We start from the raw sequence: 19463 nt of genomic DNA, 5'->3' as shown, positions 1-19463 counted from the left end.
ATTTCAGGGGATCTGATGCCCTCTTTTGGCCTCGAGGGCACCCACACATACATGATATATATCCATTCAAAACGTACACACATACATGATATATATCCATTCAAAACGTACACACATACATGATATATATCCATTCAAAACGTACACACATACATGATATATATCCATTCAAAACGTACACACATACATGATATATATCCATTCAAAACGTACACATACTAGGCCTGGTGGCACACAGCTTTCATTCCAGAACCTGGCAGGCAGAGGCAGGCAGATCTCTTGAGTTCAAATCCAGCCTGATCTACAGAGCAAGTCCAAGACAGTTAGGGCTACACAGAGAATTTGTCTCAAGAACTCCTCCCCCTCAAAAATATATACACACATATACATAAATAAAAAGTAAAATAATCTTCTAAATAAATGATAAAGATAGTACCCCTGTATAGTGCAAACTAACTTTGAACTGGCTGTCCTCCTGCCTCAGCCTCAAGTGTTAGAGCTGCAGGCATGTGTACTATGACTGTTGGAAGCTCTTCTGTTTTCTGTCTCGTGTAAAGTAGGTACCTTTAAATAATTAAGATATTTTTATCTGTATCATCTTATGATATGCCAGTTTTAATATTCCTGTCAGACAAGGGAAATGAGGTGAGTTTTTCATGCTTTGTTCTTAGCAAACCCTAAGTAGCAACCATCCATTTTATTCTAATTACCAATAAGCCACATGTCTAATAATCTCTTTTGTTTGTTTAATTTTTGTTTGGTTTATTATTCTGTGGGTGGGTGGTTGGGTGCGTGCACACACATGCAGGTATGTATGTGCCACGACACACGCTTAGAGGTCAGAGGACAACTTTCAGGAATCAGTTCTCTTCCACCATGAGTTCTGGGGGTTGGACACAAGTCATCATGTGTGTGAGTAAAGTGCTTTCCCCACTCCGTCACCTGGCTGGCTGGCTGGCTGGTGCACTAATCTTTCCCCACTGCATCACCTGGCTGGCTGGCTGGCTGGCTGACGCACTAATCTTTCAGCTCTACTAAGAAGCCAAAGCAGTCTGCCCCCCCCCCCTTTTTAAACTTTTTAAAAAAAAAAATATTTATTTATACCAGATCTCATTACAGATGGTTGTGAGCCACCATGTAGTTGCTGGGACTTGAACTCAGGACCTCTGGAAGAGCAGTCAATGCTCTTAACCACTGAGCCATCTCTCCAGCCCCGCCCTTTCTTATTAAGAACTCATTTGCTTTTTCGTCTAGATTTCTAACCCATGTCATCTTGGCCATAGTTTATTTACAGTTATTTTGATTTTTTAACTTAATTATTATTTAAATTAGATAACATAGTTGCCATTCAATACTTATTTAAAGGATATACAGTAATAAGTTTCCAGCCAGAGGTGGCGAATGCCTTTACCCTCAGCACTGGGAGACAGAGGCAGGCAAATCTCTATGAGTTTAAGGCCAGCCTGGTCTTTATAAAGTAAATTCCAAGACAGCAGGAGTTGTTAACCCAGAGAAACCATGTCTCAAAAAAAAGTTTCAATAGGTGACCACAGTCAGTTTCAGTTTTGTTTGTTTCTTTGGTTTGGTGTTGTTTTTGGAGACAGATTTTCTCCATATAGCTTTGGAGCAAGTCCTGGAACTAGCTCAGTAGACCAGGCTGGCCTTGAACTCACAGAGATCCGCCTGCCTCTCCACCCTGAGTGCTGGGATTAAAGGCGTGCGCCACCACCTCCCAGCCTAGTTTCAGTTCTTACATATCTCTTGAAAGATACTGTGTGTATGTGTAAACAAATTCAGAATTGTGTTTTCTACCTTTATGTGATCTAAATGACAACATGCTATAGAACGTTTCTGCACTTCTTCTGTACGGTATATCTCAGTGATCTTCCATATTACAGTAAAGAGTTTACTCCTTTGTGTGTGTGTGTCGCAGGAGCATGTGTGTGCACATGTGTGCACATGTGTATGTCTGCATGTACATACATGCAGAGGCCTGAGCAAAATATCAGTAGTCTTCCTCTGTTGCTTTCCCTCTTACTGCACTGGGCCAGGGCACCATTTCTGCGTAGTCAGAAGGCTCTCAGGGTCTGCCTGTCTCCACTTCTCTATGCTGTGGTTATAGCATGCCTTTCCATGACCAGCATATTGTTTGGGTGCTAGTGATTTAAAGTTAGGTTATCAGTGAGTGAACCCATCATGGTCTTGACCTCTTTGCTTATATTCTCACCCCTCCCACTCTTCACCTGGACTTTGGGAACTCAATTCAGTGCTCCAATGCAGGTCTCGGCCTCCACTTCCATCAGTTGCTGGATGAAGGTTTATGTTCATCTTTATGGGTCTGGGTTACCTCACTTCGGATGGTTTTTTCTAATTCTATCCATTTGTATGCAAATTTCAAGATGTCAATGTTTTTTAATGCTGAGTAGTTCTCTAATGTGTAAGTGTGTTACCTGAGCTAATGGGAGCTCACCAACTCCAGCTGGACAGGGAAGGAAACAGCATAGGTCCAAACTAGTCCCTCTGGATGTGGGTGACAGTTGAGTTGTATGGCTGGGGCAGACTGCTGGGCCACTGGCAGTTTATCCCTACTGCCTGTATTAGCTTTTCTGGAACCTATTCTCTTTGGATGGATACCTTGCTCAGCTTAGGCCTTGGACCTTCCCCAAAACAATGTGCCTTACCCTCTCTGTGGAATGAATCATGGGTGGGATGGGGGTTTAGGTGGAGAGAAGGGGATGAGGGGAGGGAGTGGGAATGGGATTGGTATGTAAAATGAAAAAAAATTGTTGGGGTTTTTTTCTTTAAAAATAAATAAATAAGAATTTTTAAAAAAGGAAGTTAGGTTGTCATGCTTTCAGGGCAAGGGCTCTTGCCCACTGAGCTGTCTCTAGTTCCCCTTGTCTTGTTTAGAGATCGGGTCTTGGTCTGTATCCCAGGTTAGCCTGGAGCTTGCAGCAGGCCTCATGCCTCTGCTTCCTGCAGTGCTGAGATTATAGGCATGAGCTATCACTCCCAGTGGCAGCTGCAGCTGCTATCGCTGGTGCCAGCAGCCCCCGCAGCTGCCACTCCTCCTCCTTCCCTGCCCTGCACCCTCTTCTCTTTTGAAAAAGGGTAACTACCTAGTAATTCATTGTAACCAGTGTCCTGTTTGTTGAAGGACTTTGAGTTTCCATTCTTTCTATACAAACTGCTACAAATTGTCTTTTGCATATGCATGTCAATATAGCTATTTTGAAATGCAACTGCAGGGAAGAAAAGTAAGGTGCATGTTTAACTTTGGTAGATATTGCCTTATCACCCACCCTCTATATAAACTGTGCCAAGTAATAATCTTATCTAAAGGTTTTGTTTGTGTCCCCCCCCCCCGCCCCCGAGCAATTTCTTACTCCAACCAAGACTGACTTTGAATTCAGAACAGTCCTCTTTCTTGCCTTGGCCTCTTTGAATACTTGGGATTACAGGTGTGAGCTGCCATGCTTGCCCCTCCTCCTCAAGCCCCATAATCTCTCAGAGTGCTTGATCTTGTAAACAGTTGCATGTGCGTGTGGATCCAGTAGGCTAAAGACTACTAAGAACATTTGTGTTTCTGTGCATTCTCAATGGCTGCCCATGTGATTTATCTCTTTCTCTGCATGGTTCTGTTTTTCCCTTAGTAATTCTACAGACATTCTTTATGAATTGGAAAATTAACTTATAATAGGAGTTTCTTGTCATTTTTTCTTTTGACTTTGTTGAGCATCACTTTTGTCATAGAACGTATTTTAAGTCAGAATTAGACCCTTTCCTTTTGTGGTTCTTAGACTTTGTGTCGTCAAGATCATTTCCTGCTTTCATATTTTAGTTTTATACATTTAAATCTTTGAATCACCAGGAAATTTAATTCCAGATGACCAACTTCTATGCTTTCAATATGGACATTAAAGCCAACTTTATTTGTGTGTGTGTGTGTGGGGGGGTGTTGATATATATCCTAGCTGTCCTGAAACTCCCTGTATAGACCATGTTGGCCTCGAACTCACAGAGATCGGCCTACCTCTTCCTCCCAAGTGCTGGAATTAAAGGAGTGAGCTGTAACACCCAGCAGGTTTCTAGTTTTCACTTTTAACTGTTTTAACTATACCAAACATGTATAATTATAGTCTTGATCTTTACTCTTGATAGATTTAGTCAGTAAATTGGGACTCTGTGTTGCTGTAGGATTCATTTTTCCAAATTATCTCCCTCCTACTAGAGGGTAGCTTTTGGTTTTGTTAGCTGTGCACCTGCCAGGAAGCCTCTGACCCTTAGTTTTATTTATAGGTTCAGCCGGCACCAAGTTGCTACTCATATGATTTTTCTGCATCACATTTAACCCTTTTCTAGAATTAGGTTAATGAGTCTTGCTACTTGTTTCTCTCACTTCAGATTAAGGGATCTAATGAATTCTTACTTGCTAGATGCTAGAACTTAGTGAATAAAGCTTCACCTCATGTAGATTTTTATTTATGTGTGTGAGTGTGTATGTATGTGTTCTATGTGTTCAGGTACCTTCAGAGGCCAGAAGGGGGCGCTGGATTCCCCAGAGCTAGAGTTCCAGGAAGTTGTGAGCTGAATGATCTATGCTGAGAACTGAATCCATGCCCTCTTGAGGAGCAGCAAGTGTTCTTAACCACTGAGCCATCTCTCTGGCCCCTTATATAGACTTTTTTTTTTTTTTTTTTTTTTTTTTTTTGGTTTTTCGAGACAGGGTTTCTCTGTAGCTTTGGTGCCTGTCCTGGAACTAGCTCTTGTAGACCAGGCTGGCCTCGAACTCACAGAGATCCGCCTGCCTCTGCCTCCCGAGTGCTGGGATTAAAGGCGTGCGCCACCACCGCCCGGCTTATATAGACTTTTTATGCTACTTTCTTGAACAAAAAAGGGAGAAGGGAGGAGAAGAGAAAAGCCAATTAAATTTCACTCTGGGGATTATTTTGTTTGTTTGTATTTTGAGACAAAATCTCTATATCCTGGTCCTGACTATCCTGGAACTCACTCTGTAGACCAGGCTGGCTTTGAACCGACAGAGATCCACCTGCCTCTGCCTCTCAAGTCCTTGGATTAAAGGTGTGGTCTGCTATACCTGGCTCACTCTGAGCTTTGAGAGTACTCTCTTCCTTGGTGAATGGCTTTGGTCAGTAAGGTGTCCTGGAAGCAGAGGTCATAAGATCTAGTGGATGAGTCGTCCAGGGCAAAATCTACAGGGTGTAGTGACTGTCATGTCACCTGGAGCTCTGGTCTTCTACTGTAAATGGAGGGACTCGGAGATGTAGCCAAGAGGAAATTTTGCTTCTGATTTAAACCCTCTTGAGTTTTCCAAGTCTGTGTGTGATGCATTTGTAAAGTAATGCAGCTGCCAATCACTCCCATGACCTCATCTGGACAGTAGTAGGCTACCCGTGGATCTTTGTGGGTGTTTGTTTATAATTTATGGATCTGATAGGAAGGCAGAGCCGTCTACTTCTCCAGGCATCATTATTTCTAGCCCTTCCTGTTCCCTGCTAAGGTATTTTCACTTGAAAATAATTTCTAATTCGGGCAGTATTGAATTGCAGAGTCTAAAGCATGGCTTTCTGCTGTTTCCTTCACCATTTTTTCCCCTTGAAGGTACCCCTGAACTTTTTGTTGTTTTTTGTTTTTTGGTGGGTTCTGTGTTTATTTTTTGATTGTTCATTTGATTGGTTGGGTTTGAGAGCCTAATTGTAACCCTGGCTGACCTAGAGTCTCAGCCTTGCTGCAGTCCCTCTGCCCATGCACGTCCTCACCCCTCAGTGCCCTGATTATCCATGTACACTGCAGTGCTGGGCTCCCTGAACCTCTTAAGCAGGGTTGGTTTTGTTTATTTTGTTTCTGTACTAGGATTGAATTCAGAGCCTAACACATAAACAATCTCCCTTTCAGTTATGTCCCGAGTTCTTTTTTTCTTTCCTTTTCTTTTAATATTTTCTTTATTATTTATAATGTGTATGGTGTTCTGCCTGCGTGTACACATGCAAGCCAGAAGAGGGCATCAGATCTCATTACAGATGGTTGTGAGCCACCATGTGATTGCTGGGAATTGAACTCAGGACCTTTGAAAGAGCAGTCAGTGATCTTAACTTCTGAGCCGTCTCGCCAGCCCATTTTTTTTTTTTAATGTTTTTTTGAGACAGGGTTTCTCTGTAGCTTTGAAGCCTGTCCTGGAACTAGCTCTTATAGACCAGGCTGGTCTCAAACTCACAGAAATCCGCCTGCCTCTGCCTCCTGAGTGCTGGGGTTAAAGGCCTGCACCACCACTGCCCAACTTGTCCCCTGTTCTTAAGCTAACGGTCCTAGCATCCTTACCTGTCTGTTTCACCACTAAGGGACAGCCAGTTACTGAGTTGTCAACCGTGATCCAAGACCTATCGTGTCTAGGCTTTCAGACTCGTCTATCATTCTTTAGCTGTCACTGCTGGAGTTTGCCGCATGGCAAAGTGAGGTGTGGAGCATCAACACAGTGTCCAGTGGCTCGGGCTGTATTTTGCTCACATCTTTCTTCCTACCTATGCACTTACCTTATTGCTGAATCCAGAAAGGGATAAGTTGTTCTTTGCCTTTAGAACCTTACTTTTCTCCACCCAAGAAAAGTAGCAGAGGTCCAAGAACTGTTCGTGTACATGTTAACTCATTGAAATTTCTGCTTTGTGAGGGGAAGCTTCATGCAAGAATTAAAGTAGTGACCACTATTTATTATAGCTGACTATTTCTGTTTCTATACCAGAAATTATTAAGCAACAAACAACAAATGTAAACTGCTAATTGGAGCTTTGAAATAAAAATGAAATTGTAAAGCTACTTCCAGGTTCTGTTTATAATGTAGTTACCACATTCCTCTGTGCCTCACACATGCCTTTATTAGGGTAGAAACATAAGCCCAGATAAACGGATCACTAGCTGGTTTTCTGAGCTTACTGCAGTCATTGGGACCTGTGATGAAATTGGGTGGAGTTGGAAGAGGGAGCAAAATTTGAGAGGTGGCCATTGACTTGGAATTATAAGATAATGCAAACACAAGCATAGTGGCTTCAAATTGAGACTAACAGAATGCTTTTTGTCCATCTGCTCAGTTTTCACAGGCTTTGCGCCAAAGCTTTCCAGAAGAAAAACCTTATTTTCTTCCCCACCTCTCATCCTTGTAATCAGTTATATACTTTTAAAAAGATGTTAGTAGTTTAAGGTCATTATGGTCCTTCCCCTACCTCTTGGTGGTAATGGGATTGTAACTGGGTATCATGCATACAGCCAATGTTCTGCTACTCCAATATCCCCAGCCCTCTTCATTACTTTCTATACTTAGGTCTCACTAAGTTGTCCAGACTGGCCTTAAACTTCTATCCATCTGCCTCAGCCTTCTGAATAGCTGGTATTACGGGCCAGGGCCAGCAGGTTCAGCTCATTATAGACTTCTGTTTTTACCCAAATACATGTTAATATATGTTGTAGGATGGCTGCTAGTTTGTTCCTGTCTGCTGAGACTCGAAATAATCACACAGAAACTATATTATTTAAATCACTGCTTGGCCTATTAGCTCTAACTTCTTATTGGCTAGCCTTTACACCTTAATTTAACCCATTTCCACTATTTTATATTTTACCACAAGGTTCATGGCCTACTGTCAAGGTTCCAGCATGTTTGTCTCTGGAGACTCCCTGGCTTCTCTCTGACTCCATCTCCTTTCTCCCAGCATTCAGTTTAGTTTTCCCCACCTAGCTCTGCTCTACCCTATCAGGCCAAGCCAATTTACCAATGGTATTTACAACATACCGAGGGGAATTCCACATCAAATATATACAAGCTATATCTCTACCAACAAGACAGATGAGCCATTGTGCGTGTTGGGGACAACGGTAATGGTTTAAAACAGTCTACAACATCCTATATTGCTTTCCTATTCTCAAGTTTTACTTAATATTTTTAAGATTTTTATTTATTTATTTATTTATTTATTTATTTTGGTTTTTCGAGACAGGGTTTCTCTGTAGCTTTGGAGCCTTTCCTGGAACTCCCTTTGTAGACCAGGCTGGCCTCGAACTTACAGAGATCCACCTGCCTCTGCCTCCCGAGTGCTGGGATTAAAGGCGTGCGCCACCACCGCCCGGCTAAGATTTATTTTTATTTTTATTCATATGTATTTGTGTTTGTATGTGTATGCTTATAAGCATGCAAGTGACCACAGGCTGTTGTGAGCGACTCCATATGATTTCTGGGAATCAAACTTAGGTCCTGTTGGAGTCTTATGCAAGACCTCTAACTGCTGAGCCATTTCTCCAGCCTCACTCCTTAATATTTCTTATTACCTATTCTCCCTGCCTTTGGTGGTAAAAGTCCAAATTGTTCATTTTGTAGTTAATCCTTTTACTGAGGATTAGGTCTACATCAAGATTAGAAAAACAAAGTAATAGTCAGGTAGTGGTGGCACACACCTTTAATCCTAGCATTTGGGAGGCAGAGGTAGGTGAATCTCTGTAATTTCGAAGCCAACCTGGTCTAAAGAGTAAGTTTCAGGACAGCCAAGGTTACACAGAGCCTGTCTTAAAGGAAGGAAGGGGCCGGGTGGTGGTGGCGCATGCCTTTAATCCCAGCACTTGGGAGGCAGAGGCAGGCGGATCTCTGTGAGTTCGAGACCAGCCTGGTCTACAAGAGCTAGTTCCAGGACAGGCTCCAAAGCCACAGAGAAACCCTGTCTCGAAAAACCAAAAAAAAAAAAAAAAAAAGGAAGGAAGGGAGGGCAGGAGAGAGAAAGAAGGGGGAAGGGAGGGGGAGGAAAGAAAAGAAAAGAAAGAATGAAAGAAGGGGAGGGGAGGGAGAAGGAAGGGAAGAATGGATGAATGAAAAAGAAAACGAACTCATTACTGAAGTTTCATGTAATTCCTTTGTGTCTTGTCCTCCCTGGACTCATGTAGTTCCAGAGAAAGAGACTGCCATATTTTGGGGAAGGGCTTAGGACCCTGTGCAGGAGCAGACGGTTCCATGCTAAGGAGGCTGGGACAGATGGTATGTTGGGAGCTGAGCAGCACAGAGGCCTAATGGTGATAACAGTAGTGTTTGGACGTCATTATCTTATTAGTTAGCAAACTGAACCAGCCTCAGTTTATGTGTAGTGGTGCTGTAGGTGTCAGCCCCCAGGGATTGGCACAACAGCAGTCATTGTGTTCTGCTGTCGTTTTTATCTACTCTGTTATCTCTGTAGCTTGGTTAGCAACACATAGGGAAAGGGGAACAAAAACAATTTTACACATCATTCTCAATCTCCAGTCCCATAAGCCTTTAAAACCATCTTTTTGTTTTGTTTCTTTAGCTGGTTGCTCTTGCCATTCTCACTCCTATAGTTTGGCTTACTAGAATACATTACCTAGATCTGATGAGGGCAGCCGAGCTTGGCCTGGCTTTGCTCTTAGCTTATTTTTTAACTTTAGTGTCTCTGGCGGTGGACGTTTCTTTTAAATAAGAGACACTTTTAATCCCAGCACCTGCGAGCCAGAGTTAGGAGGATCTCTGTGAGTTTGAGGTCAGCCTGATCTACAGAGCAAGTTCCAGGACAGCCAGAACTACACAGAGAAACCCTGTCTCAAAAAACAAAAACAAAAAACAGCCCAGCAGTGGAGTTGCTCTCTAGGGCACTTGTTATTTCCGTTTCCCTTACTAACCAAGTGTGAGTCAAGACTCGCTGGTGGCTGTGGTGGTAATGGACTGGCCTATAGTTCCTACTGAGTGGTGGGTGCACAAATCTCTCTGCTTCCTGCTTCCCAGCATCTTAAATTCAGTAAGGCAGCTTGCCCCATTTCTAAAGAGGATTCACCCCCCTTAGAGAGGCCCAACAACATCTTGGTCTCAGAATTTCTACTAGCATGGTATTTAAGCTTCTCCCCTTTTCTTTGTCCACTGCAGCCTCCGTGAATGTCCTGGTACAGAACTGCAAGATCTACAATGATGCCAGCTGTGACATTTCTGCAGATGGCCAGCTCCTGGCAGCTTTCATCCCAAGCAGCCAAAGGGGCTTTCCTGATGAAGGCATCCTGGCAGTGTATTCCCTGGCCCCCCATAACCTGGGGGAAATGCTCTACACCAAGCGATTTGGTAAGGGATAGGAAGCCCAACCTAATGGCAGAGTTGACGCTGATGCCTTGGCATAGGCATTCCTAGGTGAGGCACGGTGTGCATGGGTGAGAGTAACTGGGCATGTACTGCCTCTGCCTTCACTGAGGCACAGGCCAGAGACGGATCCAGAAGAGCCTCACAGTGAGAGTTCTCCCTGGCACAGTAGGTCACCAGTGTACTTCTGTTACAGAGGAGCAGGTAGGAGGGAGCTTTTTAGTTGTGGCATGGAAGGCTGGGCAAACACATATACTGCAAGGCAGTTTGGCTTTGTGTTTTAAAAACCTTCCAAATATGCATGTTCTTAATCCAAAAAATTAACTCCTAAAGAAGTAACCTGCATTTCTAAAGAAATAATCAGAAAACTACAAAGATTTACATACAAGGATGTTAGCACCGTATTATATAGGAAAACATCAAATCTTACTTCAAGAGTTTTTTTTTTTAACAGTAGCTTAAATAAATGACCGTGCAGTGATAACACTAAATACATTAGCTTTAAAACTGTTCTTACAAAAGATTATTTAATGACAGAAAACATTTATAATGCCTAAGTGAGAAAGTATTTTAGACAGTGCTTAGAGTATGGTAACAGTCTTCTAAAGTCACAGAGCCACAGTGCTGACTGTGCACCATCCTAGAGCCACAGTGCTGACTGTGCACCATCCTAGAGCCACAGTGCTGACTGTGCACCGTCCTAGAGCCACAGTGCTGACTGTGCACCGTCCTAGAGCCACAGTACTGACTGTGCACCGTCCTAGAGCCACAGTGCTGACTGTGCACCGTCCTAGAGCCACAGTACTGACTGTGCACCGTCCTAGAGCCACAGTGCTGACTGTGCACCGTCCTAGAGCCACAGTACTGACTGTGCACCGTCCTAGAGCCACAGTGCTGACGCGTGCACCGTCCTAGAGCCACAGTACTGACTGTGCACCGTCCTAGAGCCACAGTGCTGACTGTGCACCGTCCTAGAGCCACAGTGCTGACTGTGCACCGTCCTAGAGCCACAGTGCTGACTGTGCACCATCCTAGAGCCACAGTGCTGACTGTGCACCGTCCTAGAGCCACAGTGCTGACGCGTGCACCATTCTTTGCTTGGTGCAGGTGCGCTTGCCTCTTTAACTGCTGCAACCTAGAAGATCACCTGAGCACAGCTCAACAATAGGAAAGTTGTTTCCATGGAATGGCAAGCATTCTGGGAAATGTGACTCTCTTCTGTTGGCCCCCAGGTCCCAATGCCATTTCTGTAAGCCTGTCTCCAATGGGCCGATACGTAATGGTGGGCTTGGCTTCACGAAGGATCCTGCTGCACCCCTCCACAGAGCACATGGTTGCCCAGGTCTTCAGGCTGCAACAAGCCCATGGTGGTGAGACTTCCATGAGGGTGAGTGCCGTTGCTTATATCTTTCCTGAATTTGGCAGGGTAATGAGGAACTATGATACAATCTTCCAATCAGGACCAGCACAATCATGATCCTAAAGAAATGCTGTAGTCCCGATGACCTTTGAGCCAAATAACTTTATTTTTTTTTGTTTTTTTGTTTTTTTCGAGACAGGGTTTCTCTGTAGTTTTGGTGCCCGTCCCGGAACTAGCTCTTGTAGACCAGGCTGGCCTCGAACTTTCAGAGATCCGCCTGCCTCTGCCTCCCGAGTACTGGGATTAAAGGCGTGCGCCACCACTGCCCGGCTGCCAAATAACTTTAAAAGACGAATCAGAACTACTGAAAGTTAGGAACTTTTGGCCATGCTTATTGACACTGTTCTATAATCTCAACTATTCGGGAGGCTTAGAGTATAAATTCAAGGCCACCTGAGCTACTTAATGAGACCCTGCCTTAAAATAAAAACAGACAATGGGAAGTTATGTCTTGGTGGTATACTTGCTTAGTGTGCAAGAGACTCCCCAGCATCAACTAACTCCAGTCAGGAAATTTGTCACCCCCGAGGTTATGAACTGAGTACCCATAGGCTTTAGGCAGCTCCTTTTTTGTTTATTTGTTTTTTGGTTTTTTGAGACAGGGTTTCTCTGTGGTTTTGGAGCCTGTCCTGGAACTAGCTCTTGTAGACCAGGCTGGTCTGGAACTCACAAAGATCCGCCTGCCTCTGCCTCCCGAGTGCTGGGATTAAAGGCGTGCGCCACCACCGCCCGGCTGTTTTTGTTTTTCAAGACAATGTTTCTCTAAATAGCCTTAGCTGTCCTGGAATTGACTCTGTAGACCAGGCTGGCTTCGAACTCACAGAGATCCGCCTGCCTCTGCCTCCCGAGTGCTGGGATTAAAGGCGTGCACCACCACTGCCTGGTTTAGGCAGCTTCTTTGCTCTGAATTGTCACACACCCATTTTACCAAAAGAGCAGAAATCCCATTTAGGACCTACTCCTGTCTAAGCCATTCCTCTCTTGTTTGGCCACGAAAACCTTTTGGGTGTAATGTAGTTAGTTGCTTTCTGGACTCAGCCTGACTAGTGTGGCTGACTGAACTTCCCACGTCCTGTAGGGGCTTATTTACCTAGGGTTTTGTCAAGGGAATAAAGCATTTGAACACTTCTCTAATTAAATAATATTTAAGGTCTGTTATGATCTAAGAACCAATGAATTAATTCCTCAGTACTTTGTCTAGTTTGTGCCATTTACAGTTTGGTGCATTTGGTGGGCTTCTGTTGTTGATGGTGGTGGTGTTTTGTTTGTGTTCCCTTGTGTGTCATGTATGGTCAATCTAACCCAGCTGGGTTCAGTGTGAGTTCTTTAAGAATATAGTCCCCAGGGCCCTTCATTTAGTGCTGTACTTATTGAGGCTGGTTGATGCTTGGGCTAGGAAGCATTTGTTGTCACAAAAAAAAAAAAAAAAAAAAAGGTTAGAGATAAGACCATACATGCCAAGTGATGGAAGGGTAGGGTCTTTCCTTTGCTGGCCTCGTCTCCCTCTGTTTTCTTAATTTATATATAGTATCTTTCGGCTGACTGTACTGAACTGCTTTTCAATCTCTCGGAATCTGGTAAGGCTCTTTTGTGCCAGGACACCTTAAATCCTGGGCTCTTTTCCTCTTCCACATCTCCAGCTGCCCTCGAGTCCGTCTTCTCTTTGGCAGATTTCTTTATAGATTTGACCCCTCCCACATCCCTGTGGATTCTCATCGCACCAGCCTACAGTTGTTTCTGTGCTGGACTTTAGCATCTCCAGAGAGCAGAAACCATGTCTGTTTTCTCTTTATAAAATCCTAGTACCTAATAGAGAACCGGATGCACTGTAGAAACTAAGTGGATGAAAGAGACTCTCAAGGAAACATCCTCACCCCTTACCATTTTCAGGTGGTAGCTGTCAGAAGCAGTGACATCCTTGAAAAGCTCTGAAAGGTACAACCGCAAGGCACTCTGCTTTGGCTGTCATTGCAGGAGAGTTGTGGTGCTTGAGCTCTGAATGGGTAAAGAAGAGAAGACCGTGGTAATTCACCAAGATGGTTTGAACTAGATATCTGAGGCAGAAGTGAAGTTTTAGTGTGGTGTTCTTTGGCCGGTCTTACATAGACAACAAAAGCACCTGGTGTCTGTTTTTCACCACCTACATCCTGGGCCCAACAGCTCTTTTAACTGACTAAAAACTTTTTTTTTTGAGAATTCTTTATGGTTTTTACTTTGGTAATGCTAATAGACCTCGCCAGCTACTCCAGCTACTTTCAGAAGCCATACCTCTTATCCAGGTCCTAGGCAGAGATTATCGGCCCTCCGTCCTTTTCATGAGGAGTCAGAAACACCTGGATAAGGTCAGCTAACTACAAGCAAAAGCTAAGGTGTCATTTATCATGTGAGGCAAAAGCTGAGGGAATTTGGTTGAAGGATTCTGCTGAGAAGATACTATGATCCAGTTGGTCCACTGCTGTCTTGCTAAGGGACTCATAGCAGCTAGCCAGCTGTGTGCCTCATGCAAGCTGCTGTTTCTGAGCATGCCACCCACCCCCAATGAGACTTTTTGGTTCTCAGTAAGTTGTTTCTGTCATTAGGTGAGAAAACAGACGTGACTGGAAAAATCTCCTTGGGAAGCAATCCTCTTGCCCAGAGGATTAGTTATCTCAACTAGATTTTGCTCACTCTCACATCCCACTGACTGTAGTTTCCTGGGTTTTGAGTTCTTGGTTGCTCCTACATCAAAGAACGCAAAGCATTCAGCAAATGTCCCTTAACTCACTCTTCAGTGGAAAGAAGGGCACACATGTTGTGTACGCCTGTGTGTTGCTAAGCATTTAACTTAGGGCTTCACACATGCTGGGAGCCTAGCATTCTTTTAGTTGAGCTATGTCACCTTTCAACGGGTTGGAATTTTGTTGACTGGTACTGAAATCTCTGTCTCTCCCTCTGTGCATAGATTAGCATAGGAGCTTCTCTACCTATGAGGTAGCTTTGCCCTTGAAACACACTTGTGTGGAGAAGCAGCCTAGAGTTTCTCTGCCCTGCACCCCCATCTTTGGACTCACTTCTTAAATTCCCCATGATAATACTCAAAGAGTCGAATGTGTTGTAACATCAGGCATTCCCAGGAGAAAGTTCTCTAGGGCATTGATTTATTTTTCACTAAGTGATGTCTCTCCCAGGAGATGATCTCTTACAGGATCCCATATGAAATCTCTTCCGTAAATGGATTGCTAATTGCTAGTAGCCTTGGTGTGCTTATCCTAAGATTCTTCAGACCTCTGGATCAGTGATTCTCAACAGAGGTCCTTGGACATTAGAACTGTGCTTCCTGGGTAACAGGGTCCCTCTTAAACACAGATTCACTTTAGACTTACAGTCAGAGGAGGACTGGTTCTGATGATCCCAGCCACTCAGAGGCTGGATTAAGATTGAGTCTGAGGCCAGCCCAGTCTATTATAAGGCTTATTATGAGAAAAAGTATTTAAAAGATGTAGTAGTGGTGCAGTATCTGGGTTTGTTTTTGTTATTGTTTTGTTTTGTGTTTGTTTTTTGTTTGTTCGGTTGGTTTTTGTTTTATGCTTTTGTTTTGTTTTGTTTTTTTGAGACAGGGTTTCTCTATACAGCCCTGGCTGTCCTGGAACTTGCCCTGTAGACCAGGCTGGCCTCGAACACGTAGAGATCCACCTGCCTCTGCCTCCTGAGTACTGGGACTAAAAGCATAGGTCACCACTACCTGGCATCTCCCTGCCCTTTTGCTTGAGACTTTACAAGACAATTTTATTTCCATTATATCTTCAGCTGTTTATATATGCTTCTGGTATAACTTAGTAGGATAGAGCTGAAAGACCAGAGTACTCTTAACTACATTGCCACCCAGTCTAGCCTGGCCTCAGAGCTGCACTCTGTTCATCATGGTGGGAGGGCCTGATGGAGCAGAGCGGTTTACATTGTGTCCCACGTTCAGCCTTTTGAGGGCCTGGGCTTCACCTCCTGTCTTTTTTCAGGTGTTGCTCTTCTCTGGCCTCTCTCTTAACTATCTATACCTCTTCAAGTCTTTGCTTCCTCATGTTGAGTCATTTTCAGTTTTGTCCTTATTTCTAGAAGGTAGGATCCTTTTAGCGTTCCCCCTCTGCTTTCTGAGGCTCCTTGTAATTCTAATAATTGTAGATCAGTGCGAATGGGCCAGAGAGAGCCCCTAGCTGGAGCTCCGCTCTCTGACTCCTGCTGCTTTGCTATTTGGTTCCTCTCACTTTCCGTTCATTTCTGCTGTGCTGTGAGTTAGACTTTAGAGATTGCTGAGCTGCTTTTGCTGAATTCCCAGAACACTAAACTGCCTGTGTTCCCTCTCAGCCTTCATTTTCTAATTGGAACAAGGCACAATATTGTAACAGAAAACTGCAATTAATTTTCTAAAATAGTGGCAACTTGCACATTATAATAACTTTGGTTGTAACCAAGTGAAAGCATAATACCAAAATTACTAACGAAGCCAGAAATAGTCATATACCAAACTGTTCTTCAGTTTGTGTTGTAAGCCCTGTCTTACTTAGGGGAAGAGCAAAAAGTCAGGGCTGGGGCAGGGGGCCCAAGGAAAAGAGATGTGATAGGCATTCTGAACTAGAAGTTTGTGTCTTCCAAATGGGAGTTAGCATGCCATGTTCTTTTCCCCAAGGCGTGGACCATCCTTCCTCACCAGATGGAGATTTGAGGCAAACAAATGGCCCAGCCCTGGAGCTCAGTGGTAGAGTGCTTTTCTAACACGGGCAAGGCCAGATTCCACCCCTGGCAGCACAAGGAGGAACAGGGAAATGATCCTCAGCACCTTACAGGCTCTAGAAACTTGAAGCTCACTGGTGCTGGCTCACACACAATCTCCTTTACCACCATTTGACTTGGTTGGGGGAATATCAGTCCATTTATTGAGCTATTCCTTAATCTTGGGGAAAGCTGGGGCCGAGGGGAAAACCGAAATTACCGGCACTTTATTTTTTTTATCTTAGAAGGGTATACCATTTCTTCAAGGGGAGATTGGGACAGAAGCAAGCAGCTTTGTTGTCAGAAATTATTTACTCCTTCCCAAGATTCTGTCCTCATTAATTTCCTTAGCGCTGCTTGTCAGTTGGAAAAAGCTGCTTCCGCTGCAATTATCTTGAAGTTGACTTCTACAATGTAGCACAAAGCATCTATCCTCAAAAAGTTCTTTTCTTCAGAACATTGTTGAAAAGGGGGAGGGGCAAGTTAAAAGTCAGAGGTGTCTGTGATGTGATTTGTCAGAGGAAGAGAGAACAAAATACAAAATTAAAAATAACATTAGAACTGCCGTCAAAGCTGTTCGTTCAGGAGACTTTTTCTGTGACACAGTTACACAGCTCTGATGAGCCCTCTCCCCGGCCCCCACCCCACCTTGTGCCTCTTATTTATTTGATTTTTCGAGACGTGGTTTCTCTGTGTAGCTCTGGCTGTCCTGGAACTTGCCCCAAGGACTTGACTGGCCTGAATTCAGATCTCCACCAGCCTCTGCCTTCCAAGTGCTGGAATTAAAGGCGTGCAGTGGCTGCTGCCCCCGCCTCCACCATAGCACCGCCCCACCTCTGTGTCTTAGAAGGGAGTCTGTACTACATTCTAGTCTTTTCACAGAAGAAAGTTGTGCTTGTGCCTCCTGTGAGTACTCCCAGGACTCGGAGCTCTGGAGTACGACTCTATTTAGGCTGGTGACGCAGCTCAGTAGCAGAGTGTTTACCTAGCCTGTGAGTTGTCCTGGCTTCAGTTGCCAGAAGGAAAAGGGGAAGCAGGGTGTGTCTCCACCACCACCTACAGTGGAGTTAGATAGCAATTAAAAATGTCCCTAAAACGAAGATCTAGGTGTCTTTTATAACAAGAAATGAGAGAGAGAAAATGTCAGTTTACGTTGGACCTACATTTAATAAATAAAAGGGGCAGAATTCTGCTGTGAAGCTAGAGGGTGGCTGTTAGATTTCGATTGAAGGAATCAGTGGCCAGGGATATTTCTACATAAATAGTCAGAATTGATAACCTTGGAGTTCACCGCGAGTAAGAACTGAGTCAAGGTTTTTTTTTTTTGATAGATGTTCAAGAATGTGAAAGAAAGTCTTTCAATATGTCTGATTAATGTCTCTCATCACTTCCCGCCTCCACCCTCCACTCTTTGAATTAAATTTAGGACAACTGGGAATTTTTCTGTCAAGGTCCAGGAAGGGCCTTTGCTGGATCTAAGACTACAGCAGTGAACAAGGACCTGGTGCTTCTCGGTCCTTTGATGAGATGCTTTGCTGCTGCTGTTTCTGTTTGTTTAGTGGAAGGGGTTGTGCTTGAGACCGTCTTGCTCTGTAGCCTAAGCTGGCCTTGAACTCACGATCTTCCTGTTTCAGCTTCCTAAGTTCTGGGATTTCAGGTGTGCCCCACCATGCCAGGCCAAGCCCTGCTTCTTAACTGGTCTTGTCACTTCCAGCTCCAAAATCTTTATTGTTTATGGCACCCAGGAGACGTGAGTTACTGACTCCATGAATGTGAGTTACATTGAGTTCTGTATGTTATGTGCTTCCCTGGCCCTACATGCACATACAATCTGTTCACTACCATCAGTGTACCCAGTAAATCACACTGAACAAAGACATTAATAAGGATCTTCCCTTTGAAAATAGGGAGTTTCTTGTTCATTTTCATGATCCTGCTACTATAACTCAACAGATCACGAATGGATTACAAGCATGTATCACCATACAAGACATTAAAGAATTACTTTTTAAAATATAGACTTGGAGACTGGAGAGATGGCTCAGTTAGTGATGAAGAGTATTTATGGCTGCTGCAGAGGACCATTGTTCAGATCCCAGCACCATCTTGGATGGGTTACAACCACCTGTGGCCCTAGTTCAAAGGGGATCTGATGTCTTCTTTTAGCCTTTTGGAGAGTGCACGCGCACGCGCACACACACACACACACACACACACACACACACACTCAAATAAGTAATAAGATACATTTTTAAGGGTTGGGAATCCTGGAGAGAGAGGATGACTCAGCAGTTAAGGGCATTTGCTGTTCTTCAGGAGGACCTGAGTTCAGTGCCCAGTCCCCATGTCAGGTGGCTCACAACTACCTGTGAATTCAGCTCCAAGGGATCCAGCACCCTCTTTTGGCCTCTGAGGGCATCTTAACACACATGGCATATTTACACACATACACACGTTTGCATAAAAATATAAGTAAATATTTTTTTTACAAAAAGATAGTCTTGAGCCAGCAAGATGGTTTATTGAGTAGGCTTGGCACCAAACCTAATGATCTGAGTTCAATCCCTGGAATTCACATGATGGAAGAAGAGAACTGACTCCCACAAATTGGCCTCTGACCTACACTTATGTACCACGGCATGTATGAATGTGAAGGTGTGTACCCACAAACACATGCACGTCCAGTGTTTAAAAGAATATTTTAATCTACACCAGGAGTGTCAGGGTATAGCTAAGTGATAGAGAGTTTGCCAGTATTCACCATGCCCTGAGTTTTATTTTTAGCACACAAGTGTAAATAAAAACAGGACTTGGAAATAGCCAATAGGATTCAGGTTTCTTTTTTTCTTTTTTTCTTTTTTTTTTTTAAGATATATTTATTTATTATATATACAACTTTCTGCCTCCATGTATACACACACGCCAGAGGAGGGCGCCAGATCTCATTACAGATGGTTTGGAGCCACCATGTGGTTGCTGGGAATTGAACTCAGGACCTCTGGAAGAGCAGCCAGTGCTCTTAACCACTGAGCTATCTCTCCAGCCCGGGATTCAGGTTTCTTAGGAAGGATTCTAGGCATGTAATCTGAGGGCAGAATACTCACCTAAGCATCTTCAGAATCTACTTTGGATCCTAGAACCACAAGAAGAAAAGTACAGCTCAACATGGTG

The 19463-nt window shown here is 43.9% G+C and overlaps 1 protein-coding gene across 9 annotated transcripts in view; it reads left to right on the top strand.

Moving 5' to 3' along the window:
• Ambra1 (autophagy and beclin 1 regulator 1) overlaps positions 1-19463 on the top strand; it is a 199627-nt gene that overhangs the window by 157774 nt on the left and 22390 nt on the right. For all 9 annotated transcript variants that reach the window (XM_057780610.1, XM_057780612.1, XM_057780608.1 and 6 more), the window contains 2 exons: positions 9926-10114; positions 11362-11516. In XM_057780610.1, coding sequence (XP_057636593.1) covers positions 9926-10114; positions 11362-11516 — 344 coding nt within the window. The remainder of the gene's footprint in view (positions 1-9925; positions 10115-11361; positions 11517-19463) is intronic.

The sequence above is a fragment of the Chionomys nivalis genome, chromosome 9 (genome assembly GCF_950005125.1).
Source record: "Chionomys nivalis chromosome 9, mChiNiv1.1, whole genome shotgun sequence".
NCBI lineage: Eukaryota > Metazoa > Chordata > Mammalia > Rodentia > Cricetidae > Chionomys > Chionomys nivalis.
Note: the sequence above shows the minus strand (reverse complement) of the source record. Positions and strands in the feature narration are given on the sequence as shown.